This window comes from Peromyscus californicus, unplaced genomic scaffold (assembly GCF_007827085.1).
Source record: "Peromyscus californicus insignis strain IS unplaced genomic scaffold, ASM782708v3 Scaffold_12__1_contigs__length_115047231, whole genome shotgun sequence".
Taxonomy (NCBI): domain Eukaryota; kingdom Metazoa; phylum Chordata; class Mammalia; order Rodentia; family Cricetidae; genus Peromyscus; species Peromyscus californicus.
Window position 1 is genome coordinate 87,379,670 of NW_026294413.1, and position 13,320 is coordinate 87,392,989.

Here is a 13,320-nt window from a genome sequence, read left to right on the forward strand (position 1 = left end):
TCTAACCTCTGGGCTCGCTTGCTGTTCAGCCAGCAGCAATGAGGCCTACCTGCCGACTCTTTGTAATTTAGATGCTGTACTGCAGAAAGAGCTCAGAGTTTCAGCTATCCTGAAAATTCTACAATTGGAAAAAGTCTTTTCTTTCTCCATTACCCCTGGGAAGAGGCTTTTCTCTTTCCTTTATCCTTCCTCTACAGGGCCCCAATCTTTAGGCCTAGTTCCAAAAATTTTTCCCCTTTTTACCGGGAAAATCCTTTTTTCTTGATTAAAATTTTTTCTCCCTTTTCTAATGGGTACAGTAGTCCTCAAGCGCAGAATGGATCAGCTAAATACAAGCTGCGTGACTCTGGGCTAAGTCCTCAGAGAGGAAGCGTGCACCTCAGCTATCTGAGTCAGAAAGGCTCTTAGGCCACAAGCACGAAGAAGCCACTGCTTACACTAAGTCACCTACTAAGGCCCTGGTCTTACAATGAGGTGAAATTTAACAATGGTCCTATCAGACCACCACACTATCTAGGGAGCTGTTGGGCTCCAGCAAGCCCTCACAGGTTATCTGTATAATTTAAGAATCATCTACATACCTACTTTGTCAGAATTGAAAACGTAAAACAAATTGGCTGTAACTGAGTGGTCAAAACTGTTCTTACTATAATCCTATAACCACTTTTCTTCTTTGAAATCTGCTGTCTTGTGATACTACATCCCCATTTCTTTCATAAGTAGATAGAGCTTTCACCTAAATATTTTGGTTTCAACACGTGTACATTGGATGTGTACTGTTTTCATTTTTATAATATTTCAGTGACTATTTCATAGGGTAAGCCAAGCAAACTGTAAACCCTGTAATCCCAGTATTCCAGAGGCAGAAGCAGGAAGAGCTCAAGCCCCAGCTCAAGGCCAGCCTGTGCATAGATATGTCTTGGTTAGTGTTCAACAACTTCATCTAGAACCCCCTGGGAAGAGGAATCTCAGTTGAGAAAATGCTTTTATCAGACAGCCTAAGACAAGTCTGTAGGGTGTTCTCTTGATGTGTGGGACCATTGTGGGTAGTGTCACCCCTGAGATGGTGGACTTGGGGTATATATACAACAAACAGGCTGAGCAAGTATTGGGAACAAGCCAGTAAGTAGTGTTCCTCAGGGTCTCTGCCCTAACTTCCCTGATAGAGACAGTCTTTGTCACAGCAGTAAAGAAGCCAGCTAAGGCTCTCAAAAAAAAAAAAAGGGGGTAGAGTAGGATGAACAGGGCTATTTAAGGAAAAACATGAAAGGGGTATCCAGATGGAACTGAAAGTAGGTAGGTAGTAGGATCTTAAGCAATGGGATCAAATTCCTATTTGTCAAGATAGCGTAAAATCCGTGGTTTGAAGATTGGCCAGCATATAGTCAGTCATTTGAAGCTCAATTTTGTGGCCTTATAAATATCCTGGGGGCTGGAGAGATGGCTTACAGGTTAAGAGCACTGACTATTCTTCCAAAGGTCCTGAGTTCAATTCCCAGCAACCACCTGGTGGCTCACAACCATCTATAATGAGATCTGGTGCCCTCTTCTGGTGTAAAGGCATATATGCAGGCAGAACACTGCATACATGATAAAATAAATAAATCTTTAAAAAAGAAAGAAAGAAAGAAAGAAAGAAAGAAAGAAAGAAAGAAAGAAAGAAAGAAAGAAGAATCCTCCTCCTTTAGCCAGGCGGTGGTGGCGAATGCCTTTAATCCCAGCACTTGGGAGGCAGAGGCAGGCAGATCTCTGTAAGTTCGAGGCCAACCTGGGCTACAAATCGAGTTCTAGGAAAGGTGCAAAACTACACAGAGAAACCCTGTCTCGAGAAAAGAAAAAAAAAATCCTGACATTTTATCTGGTAGTAGATCAGACAAGATGTATTCACAAAATAAATACATTAAAAATTAAAATTCAAAAGCAAACATGTTTAACTGCTGAAATAATTATATTGTGGTTTATTTATAAATGAGAGCAAGATAACAATGAGCAGTATTTCAGAAGTTGGAAAAAAGGCAACATTAACAGGGATAAATACATTGGAGCCAGGTGGCAGCGGCACACACATTTAATCCCAACAGTTGGTAGGCAGAGGCAGGCAGATCTCTGAGTTCAAGGCCAGCCTTGTCTATAGATCTAGTTCCAGGATGACTGGCAACACACAAAGAAACGCTGTTTTGAAAAAGCAAAAACCCAAACCAAACAAACAAAAAACCAGAACTAAATACATTTCCTTTATTTCTTCCAGATCAGAGACTTGGGGTTTAATCATATAAAGACAAAGAGTCAAGTTTTACAACCTAGAAATATTTACTTATTAAAACTATATTAATACTTTAGTAAACTATACAAAAAAGATAAGGAGACAAACATGTACATTTATCTAACTGCATGTCAGTCAGGCCAGATCCTACAGAGGGAATTCCCAGCATGACCTCATTTATCTGTGAGGACACAGAGCAGTCCTTGTTTAGACATACACCATCTTGTCCTGCATAAGCCGCTCTTCACCTCTTCTTGATGGTTTCCTTCTACACATGTGCATGTCTAGTCGTCTGCTCCGCAGAGCAGACGTTTACCTAAAAGAGGTTCAAACAATTAGCTCCTGCTTATTAAACTGGAACACACACTCTCTCTCTCATACACGCCAACATGGAGTTCCTGAGGGGTAGGGACAGTGAAGGGGGCTGGCAGCTAGGGAAGTCCAGAGGAAAGGATGGGAGAAAAAGAGGAAAAAAAAAATACAAATCTTTTCTCAACTGATATTTCAACAATAAAGTCAATGAATGTCTAAGAATTAAGATGTATCTTTCTAAATGTATAATACACAACTTCTAGAGAGATGGCTTGGCAGTTAAGAGCACTTGCTGCTCTTCAATGTACAAGAGTTGGATGTTCAGCACCCATCTGGACTCAACTCTTTTCTGATCTCCATGGGCACCCATGCACGTATGTGCATACATACACACATGCAGATACACACACACAAACACCAACTGCAGGGGATCCAGTGCCCTCTTCTGGCCTCCTCTGGTACCATGCACACATTCAGTGCACTTACACATGCAAGCAAAACACTCAAACACAAAATAAAAATAAACGTTAAAAAAACCCTACAACTTCTGTTTTCCTAAACAAAATATTCCTAAGGAGACATTTTCAAATAAAGTCCTGCAAAATAATTTCAGATTTTAAGTTACCTTCCTCATCCGCCAGCCATTGGAGGAGGGCTGGGGCCTTGAAGATGACTGATTCGACCCATTCTTCTTCGTGGAGGGTTTCCTGGTGGCCTAATGAAAGAGAAAGTATCTACTGTTTGGTAAATCCAGCTTTAATTGGTTCTCTCTTTTTAGGGAGCGTCTTGCTATGTAGTCCTGCCTAGCCTGTAATTTGTTATATAGACCAAGCTGGCATTGAACTTGGATTCTGTCTGCCTCTGCCTCCCAAGAGCTGGGATTAAAGGTATGCACCTCCACATCTGGCCAATTGGTTCCTTTTATTAATCACTAAACTACACCCTTTTCAATAAACAGGAAAATGAGCCTGGTAGCATCTGTCATCTCAGCACTTGGGAGGCTGAGGGAGGAAGATTATCAGAGGTTCAAGGCCCGTCTAGGAAATGACCAGGTCAACATCGCTGCAAAGCAAAACCCTATCTCAAAAAACAAAACCAAACAAAGCACACAGCCTTGATAAAAGAGCAACTACCAAGCCGGGCGGTGGTGGCGCACGCCTTTAATCCCAGCACTCGGGAGGCAGAGCCAGGCGGATCTCTGTGAGTTCGAGGCCAGCCTGGTCTCCAAAGCGAGTTCCAGGAAAGGCGCAAAGCTACACAGAGAAACCCTGTCTCGAAAAACCAAAAAAGAAAAAAACAAAACAAAACAAAAAAAAGAGCAACTACCATGTACACTAGTGTGATAGGTAATCTTGGCTGCCAACTTGACACACCTGGGAAGATGGAACCTCAACTGAGGAATTACCTTCATCAGATTGGCCCCCAGGGCATGTTTGTGATGCATTTTGATTGCTAATCGCTAATAGCCCACTGTAGATGGAGCCACTCCTGAACAGGTGGGCCTGGGCTGTATAGTGTAGCTAAGCAAGCTGGATGAAGTAAAAAACCAGCTTTTCTCCATGGTCTCTGCTTCAGTACCTGCTTCTACTTCCCTGGATGACAGACTGTAACTTGAAAGCTGAAATCAACTTTCCTTGCCCAAGTTGCTTGTGGTCAATGCTTTCTCACAGCAACGGAGAAGCAAACTCTAAATCAGGAATCAAAAATCCTTGACTTTTAATTTATAGTAACTTGTTAATTTTGTGAAATGGGGTTTAATCTTTTAATTTCTACAAGCCTATCTAAAATAACAAAATGAGGACACAAAGGTAAACATGTATCAGTAAGAAAGGCTGCACATACCCTCTTCCATCATCATATCTGGAATCAGATGAGCTTCCATAGCCTCTTCTTTTTTTCACATCTTGCTGAAGCAGAGTTTTGAAACTGAAACAAGGGGCAGAAACAACAGAGGTATCACTTTGACACCATCAAATATATTCCCATGGTCTTCATTATCATCTCTGAGAGGTGACTAACCCGACTTAGTAGCTTACGCCTACATTTCATGCTGGACATATCTAGCTGGACAACATCTAGCATAAGTATGTGTCTAAACAGGATGTGCCATGTTCTGTGCCAAAGCCACCTGTCCCCATACTTCTCATCTGCTAGTAACTCCTGCCAACAGCATGAAACCAGAGTCCTCGTCGGTTTCATTCTTCCGGTTAGGTTTCAACATAATCTATTTTTACAGAATCTTACAGTTATCACCCCCCACTAACTTATTCTGTTTTCACAGTATCTTACATTCACCATGCCTGCAGTTCCTCTGCCAACAGCCTACCTGACATCACCTTGGGGAGGGAAGAGATGAGGATATTATAGTCAGAGGCACAAAACTTCTCAGAATAAAAAAAAAAAAAAAAAAAAAAAAGCAATTTTCTTTCTTTCCTTTTTCCCATCTTGTTGTTCTTCTTTTCCCCACTAAAGACAAGGTCTTACTATGTGTATAGTCCTGGCTGGCCTAGAACACTCTATGTAGACCAGGCTGGCCTTGAACACTGCTGTCTCTACCTTCTGAAGGCTGGGATTAAAAGTGTATGCCACCACACCTAGCCCGATTTTCTAATTTCTTAGAAGGAGGTGTTAACTAAGGCAAAACAACAGACAACACAGTTAGGTGACATTTGTAAGTCATTAAACTTTGCACTGGTCAATTTAAGTTAGGGCCTTTTCTTGTCCCTTCTTGGGTAACTTCCTCCATGACACTCACCCCACTATCCCCTGCAATAGAAAAACATTTACTGATATTATGCTTGTCTCAGTTAGGGTTACTCTCGCTGCGCTGAAACATGAGCAAAAGCAAATGGGAAGGAAAGGGTTTATTGAGCGTACACTTCTACATCATAGTCCATCACTGAAGGAAATCAGGACAGGAACTGAAGCAGGGCAGGAACCTGGAGGCAGGAGCTGATGCCCAGGCCACGGAGGGGTGCTGCTTACTGGCTTGTCCAGCCTGCTTTCTTATAGAACCTAAGGGTGTCCCCATCCACAGTGGGCTGGGCCCTCCCATATCATTCACTAATTAAGAAAATGCCCTACAGGTCTGCCTATAGCCTGATCTTATGGAGGCACTTTCTTAATTGATAACTTTCAGAAAACTCTAGCTTGTGTCAAGTTGACATAAAACCAGTCAGTACAGCACCTAAATAAAGGAAGGGACTATTCTCCCACACCTACTCATTACAACTTTCTAATCATGAGATATTCAAACTCAGGACAAGTAAGACTTGTTAGTGACTGATTGGTAATTTGATAAAAACAGCCTGTAAAAGACAAAAGACAAAAAAAGCAAAACAAAACCCACCCTCATTTAATAAAGAACTGCTTGGTATGACTGACAAGTTTAAATTTTTGTCTCTTCTATTATTGACTTCTATTCCTTCATAAAGAGTTCAGACCCAGGAGTGGTGGCACATTCCTATAACTTCAACATTTAGGAGGCCAAGGCAGGAAGACTACAATGAATTCTAGGCCAACTCTGACTCTGTACATAATGCAACACTAATCCAGTTATATAGGGCTATTTAGCAACACTTGGTCTCAAAAGCCAAAACAAAAAGCACAAGAAAAGAAAAGTAATCTGACAGTAGAACGAACAGGTCTGGCTATAAGCTGATATGGCCACCGTAAAGGTTCAGGCAGTCAAGCTCACTAATTCAACATTGTATTTATAATTGTAAGAAGGCTTAATCTTACTCTGGAAAGCTATTTAAATAATTGCAATTAGGTACTTCTTCCTCGTGCAGTGGACTGTGGTTACTACAGAGACTCACAGCTGGTCAAAGTGTAGAGAATAAGGGTCTATGGAATGCTCAGTCATGAGTGAGTATCTACATAACACAATCTCCCCAAAAGCTCAGGGAACAACATGGAAAAGGGGAGAAAAGATTCTAAGAGCCAGAGGTCGGAAGAACTGGGACAAAAGAGCGTCTCCTACACATGATGCACTCACGGATTCTTCGAAGCTGTGGATGCTTACACAGAATCAAGCCAGTCAACAGTGGAGGGGGAACATAAGCCCCTACTCCTAACTGAAGAGCTATCGACAGCTGATGATTGCTAAGGGGGGGCGGTCAGTGTTCTTTAGGGGTGTGGTCCCAGACAATGCTCCCGGGGATGGGCCCACACCCATCTGGCCAGTAGTAAATATACTCAGTGGGTCATAAAAAGAGAAGCAAGGGTAAGAGGTAGGAGGGGGCATGTGGATGGCATGGGTGGGGGGAAGTGGAGAGGAAGAGGGGATGATATGATCAAAATACATTGTATACATGTATGAAATTCTCAAAGATAATCAATCATCATAATATAATGTAATTTGATTAGCTTAAGTATAAATGCAACTAACTAAATGCTTTTATACTTACAAAAAAACCACAAATTCTGCTATTCCCCAGAAGAAATCTGTTATAAAAGACAATCTCCATGGGGACTGATTCCGGCTGTCCAATACTTGTCCTATAGGAGAATAAAATAAATAAATAGAGTGGCACAGTCCACAACTTGGCATTGCATTTAATCAATAAGCTCGGGTTTTAATTTGCCCACTATTTCAAAATAGTCATGAGAGGTCCAGTATGAGTGATGTAAAATTCTGAGATCTAGAGTTCATTCCTTTGGCAATGTGTCTATGGCATAACATTTACCATTTTGAGTGCACAGTTGTACAAGCACATCCACAAACATCACCACTGCCTACCTCCAAAACTACTTTGTTTTCCCCACCTGAATTCGACCCAGTCAACTTTGACTTCCCGTTACTTCTTGTCTGTAACCCTTGGCAACCACCAATCTACTTTTTGCCTCTCTAAATTACTGTAGAGTCTCACACAAAGGGAATTAAGCCACTTCCATGTTTTGTGATTAGCTTGTTTCACTTAGCATAATTTGGGGTTTAGCCACATGACAGCCTATCAAAGTTCCTTTCCTTTAAAAAGAGTGGCCAGTATTCATATATATATATATTATAATATATATAATATATAATACATATATATTATATATATATATATAGTGTCCATTCACCTGTCAAAAGACATTTCAATCTTCTATTATGAATCATGCCACTATGAGCATGAATATACAAACATCTGTTTATTCAAGCATTTTGAAGAAAATCAATGGGTTGGATGAAATGCTTATACTGCTCTATTTCTTCTTTTCTTTTGAGATAGAACCCCACTAGGCAGCCCTGGCTGGCCGTGAACTCAGAGAGGTGCCTGCCTGCCTCCAGAGTGCGGGGATGAAAGGTGTGCACCAACACAAGTGGCAGCATCCGTCTTCTTAAAGGTGTTCAGAGAATTTTCCCCCCACCTGCCAAGTCTCTCACTTGTACAAAAGGTTATTTAAATATACAGATCTTTAGAATCAGTTATTTTGATAAAATTCTTATACAAAGAAGTCTATATGATCCAAGCACTGAAAAGAAGTTAATTTGTTCTTTATTAAAATACCCAGTATTTTCTGTAACGCTGTGCTCTTGAGTCAAATGATAGACTATGCAGTAACACCTGTCCTCTCCATGATCTGCAGGGCTTTGCAGTTTCCCTCCATCCCTCTTTCAGGTTTATCTTTCTTTCTTTAACTAGCTCACTTCTAGTTATTCCCTTGGATTTAATCTCTCACGAAGCAGAGAAGAAAAGAGGCTGACAGTCAATGGGTGAGTGATGAACTCTGCTGCGTTGGCTTCTCAGGAAAATCATCCCAGAGCTACCTAGCATACTGGACTGGGATAAAGGTGTCATCTGGAAGTGAGGACCATCTATGAAGTACTGATAAATTACGGTCCTAAGACGATGGATCCAATTGTAGCCCATCAATTATCCCTTTGTGATTCTAAAGAACTAACTGCACAGCCACCATTCTACATGGCTCTTTGCACTCTCTCTCCTAAATTTTTTTTTTTTTTTGGTTTTTCGAGACAGGGTTTCTCTGTGTAGCTTTGCGCCTTTCCTGGAACTCACTTGGTAGTCCAGGCTGGCCTCGAACTCGCAGAGATCCGCCTGGCTCTGCCTCCCGAGTGCTGGGATTAAAGGCGTGCGCCACCACCGCCCGGCCTCTCTCCTAAATTCTAAAGGCAGAACCTTTACAACTCTGTGTCCCCAGAGGGTAATAATATGCTTGAACAAAGCTGCATCTGTCAAACTACAAAAGTAACAAGTCCTACCATGACACACATTACAACACTCTACATACTCTACAATAATTACACTTTATGTAATTATTTAATACTGCAGGAAGCTAGTAACCTCAACCACAAATAATAAATTAAAATCTGTAAGCACCCAAAACTAAGCTGCAACGTTGATGCTCCCTTTAAACCCCATCACAGCACCTATCCCAAAGCTTTGTCATCTGGAGGTCGGATTCTGAAAAGCCCCAAATTCAAAGTGCTCCCAGCCAAAAGACTTTCCCCGGATACCTTCATCTCTGGAGATACACAGATGAATCAAATACAACCACACCTACTTCCAGGGACGCAAGACGGGCTTCTAGGATTGCACCAAGGATTTTCACCTACGTCACACAGGTTCTGGCACTGATGTGGCTTAGTCATGCAGTACCTCTTCTAAGTTTCATTGTGAATTGTCTTTCTCAGATTTTCTATTTGAGAAGCTTGCTCCCCACGTTCTTTCAAACTGGGGCAAAATCTTGGGCTTGGAACTAGCTACACTCTAGTTCCAAGGGGAGGAAACCTATCAAAACTTTTGTTTTGCCTGGCATGGTAGTACGGTCCTTTAATCCCAGCACTCCGAAGACAGGGAGAGGCAGGAGGATCTCTATGAATTAGCAGCCAGCCTGATGTACACAGTGAGTCCCAGGGCAGACAAAACTACAAAGTGAGACCCTGCTTCAAAAAACTTTCATGTTCGTGCTAGTTTTGCCTTGTTGTTATTTTACACATTATAGAGGCAATATTACCCATTAGGGCGGCCTCCTCCACATCAGCGCCCAGTGGCCAGATGGGCAATAGGTCATACTGGAGCCAGCCTGAGTTTGAATTCGACCGAAGTCATATATACTGCCCTTGTGATCAGGAGCGAGCTATGCAATCTATCTGCGTTTTTTCAGTCTGCATCCGAAAAACACCATCCGAACAGGACAGTTAAAGGATGACGGAGACGGTGGGCAGAGACTGCTGTAACAGCGGCCCAACACAAGAGCGCTCTGCACACACTGTCATCGCCGGGTGAGGCTACCCGCGCCCGAGGAGAACACACTCGCAAATCCCAAGTCGGAAATTGGCTGTAGGAGAGGCCTCCGTTGTGGCCAGCGGGGCTCCGGGGCAGCCGGGGCCCTTCTGGGATGCGCCTCGGGTCCCGCCGCCTTCGCTTCCGACTCCTTCCGGCCTTGGGGAACTGATGTGGGGTGTGGGGGAGGCCGCCCGAAGCTCCGACCCGGCGAGCGAGGACACAAGGAGCCCAGGGCAAAGGCCCTCACTCACCATTCGAGATGTAAACCATCTTCCCTCCGGCCGCCCGCCTCCAAACGACTGGGCGGACCAGCCCCCTGCAGCTTCCGTAGCTCGCCTCCCGCCCCGCCCCGCCCTCTACGTCACAGGCCTCTGCTCGCCGGCCGGAGAGAGGTGGGTAGAGCTCATTGGCTGCTGGGAGACAAGTCCCGCCTCCACGTTCCGCCCCGTCACAGAAGTAACTTCCGCTGGCGTGGAGGCTGGTCCCGGCAGGAGGCCGGATATGACGTTTAGGAGCCTCTTGCTTTGAGCGGCTTTTTTTTTTTTTTTTCCTTTTTCCTCACTGGTTTCCGGTTTGATGGTGGAGTCTTTGATGCCACGGCCCCACCGACCGGAAGTCGCTTTCTGGTTGGTAGCTGAGCACGGGGTTCGGGTGAGCAAGGCTGTCTGTCAGGTGTGAAGTGGCTTGAAAAGAGCCCTGGCGGCAGTGGATCCCTTAGCTTTCCGGATGCGCTTCTGCTTTACGGTGTGCAAGGGACAGGGCCTGAGGTGGTGGCTCAGACACGAAGAGCCTCAGCCTCAGGTTTTGGAGAACTCACTGCTAGGTCCCTTTAAACCAGTATTTCCGCTCTGTGGTCACAAGACTTTTGTGGCTTTTAAAACAAGGGTCTCACAGTGTAGACCAGGCTGGCCCCGAACTCATAAAGATCAGCCTGCTCTCTACCTCTGCCTCCCTAGTGCAGGAATTAAAAAGGCGTGCCCCATCACACCCAGCTTTATTTATTTATTTTTTTAGATTTTTTTTAAATTTTACAATTTATAAAACATCAGCTTCTGCCCTCCCCCTGCTCACCAGCCCCACACGGCCCAGGGTCCCCATACCCTCGGGGGGTCCCTAGAAGGCGGCAATGGCTCGAGTCCATGTGCCGAGGCTGGCGAGGCTTTTTATTTTTATTTTTCTTTTTATTTTTATTTTTTAGATGGGATCTGTGAAGCCCAGGCTGCCCTGGAACTAACTCACTTTGTAGATCAGGCCTTTAATCCCAGTACTCGTGAGACAGAGGCGGGTGGATCTTTGTTAGTTCAAGAAGTGGCATTGCCTTTTTGCTTTTGTTTTTTGTTTGTTTATTTGTTTTTTTTTCCGGGACAAGATTTCTCTGTGTAGCCCTGGCAGCCCTAGAACTTGCTCTGTAGGCCAGACTGGCCTCGAACTCAAAGATCCGTCTGCCTCTGCCTCCTGAGTGCTGGGATTAAAGGCGTGCGCCACCACCGCCCAGCTAAGAAGTAGCGTTTTTTTTTTTAATAGCTCTAGTGAGGCAGCTAGGAAAAAGGGAATCAACTGCAGAGTAACAATTTCCTCTGCTTCTCAGCATTGCAGAAGTGGCATATGCATTAGAAGGCGGGTCTTGGGCATTCAGTAAATCTGAATATCGTTCGTTCAGACTTACTGAATGCCCAAGACCCGCCTTCTAATGCATATGCATAACGATATTCGCTGCTCCAGCTCTTGACTATATTTCCGCTATAAGCATGCCGGTCTTGTTCAGCAGGCCTTTGTACTTGGCTGTTCTTTCTACTGTAGAGAGCTAATGTCCTTTTTTCCCCCTTGCTTTATTTTGTTTTTCTGTTTAGTTCTCAAACTCAATGTCGTTTGTGGAAGAACCCTATCCCCTTCCTTAAAAGGAAAATAAATAAGTTTTGGAACTAATTATGCTTGAACAACATTAGTTAAGAAAGCATTTAAAACTGAGCAGGGTAGCACACGCTTTTAAGGCAGGTCAGTCTCTGTGAGTTGAGCCTGGTCTACATAGTGAGAGCCATCTAAAGCAAAGGTGTGTTAAGTGAGGTGTGGTGGCATATGCCTGTACATGAGTACAGTCTGTGCTCCATAGTGACAGCCTGTCTACACAAACAAACATAGTATATTCTAATAACTAGAACCGACAACGATTTTTAAATACATGTTGTTTTGAGAGGAAGCATCCCCGCCCCTCCCAAACCTTGTATAATAGGACAGGACAATCAATATCCTTCATTTCATTTGAGACTGTTACAACAGTCCAATGATAGGGCATCATTTTTGCTAAAATACTGAAGAGAGGAAGTTATTTTTCCTTCGTGGTGTGTGCGTGAGGGCCGGGGAGGTGTGCTTGTGGAGCCCAGAGGCTGATGGGTGTTTTTCTCAGTTGCTTTTCCACCTTATTTTTTGAGATACTGTCCTCACTGAACATGGAACTGGCCATTGGCTAGAGAGCTCTGGCCACCTGCCTGTCTCATCCTCCAGATCTAGATTACAGATGTGTGCAACCACACCTGGCTTTCATGTGATTGCTGGGGAATCTAAATTCGGGCCTTTGTATCCGTCTCGCAGTCACTTTGCCCCCTGAGCCAGCTACCCAACCTGGTCAGTGATTTTTCTCCAGGGCCTTTCCAGTCCTGAGCTAGATCAGGTCTCTTTTGCTTCCTGTACTCTAATTGCCTTCTGAGTTTTGCCATACTTAAGCAGTTTTCCAAACTGCAACAAGAATGACTTATTTTACAATCATCTTTCTTTAGCTTAAAATTGTAGTGATTTCCTGTTGCTCTTCCAGTCTAGGCCCTTTTCATTATCTACTGTTATACCAGGGTCTGTCCACTTGATGGCCCTCTAGCTTCCTGCTACACATTCCCACCCAAACCACACTCCCCGGGCCATGTTTTTTTTTTTTTTTAAGCTTTGTGAACGCCCCAAGTCTTTTCATTTTCCCGAACTTGCACATACCTTTTCTTCCTGTGACACTTTAACTGATTCCTTGCCCATTCGGTGTCTTTCATTCTTTGGCTGTCAGCTCAAGTGTCAACATTTCAGAATGTCCTTCCTTGACTGTTCATCTCTGGTCATTTATTCATGGTTCTTATCCACAATATGAAATTGTTAACCTGATTATTTAGTTTTGTGGCTTCCCTTATAGAATGTTAAGGGATCGGGAACTCTATCTGCCTTATGCCCTTGAACAAGGTGTGGTGGTGTGCACTTGTAATTTGAGCACGTGGAAGGCTTAGGCAGGGGTGTTGTGAGTTGCAGGCAGCCTGAATTACATTGTAAGTTCCAGGCTAGAAGTTGGCACAGAGTGAGACCTTGTCTCTACAAACAGCACCAGTGGCCACACAAATCGGGAGCAAACACTGGGATCTGACTCCCAGATCCTCCCTCTTCATTCCTCGGTTTAGATTTCATTCCCAAGTCTTAATGCAGCGGTTTGCTGATGAACTATCCCCGAGTCTCCCTTCATTCCCGTTCATGTGACTTCCA

At 43.8% G+C, this 13,320-nt stretch overlaps 1 protein-coding gene across 2 annotated transcripts; it reads right to left on the reverse strand.

Moving 5' to 3' along the window:
- Positions 1-1,929: 1,929 nt before the first annotated feature.
- Selenok (selenoprotein K) lies at positions 1,930-10,183 on the reverse strand. Of its 2 annotated transcripts, none has more exons than XR_008217162.1 (4): positions 10,062-10,152; positions 4,418-4,501; positions 3,201-3,290; positions 1,930-2,579 (listed from the first exon to the last, which is right to left on the reverse strand). XR_008217162.1 is itself a non-coding variant. In XM_052733777.1 (4 exons), the coding sequence occupies exons 1-4, from the start codon at positions 10,078-10,080 to the stop codon at positions 3,197-3,199; spliced, it is 288 nt and encodes a 95-aa protein (XP_052589737.1). In that variant the 5' UTR covers positions 10,081-10,183. The 2 variants fall into 2 exon arrangements, 1 of the variants encoding a protein (XP_052589737.1); XM_052733777.1 differs by lacking the exon at positions 1,930-2,579 and adding an exon at positions 6,985-7,075 and having other exon boundaries at positions 3,197-3,290; positions 10,062-10,183.
- Positions 10,184-13,320: the final 3,137 nt, after the last annotated feature.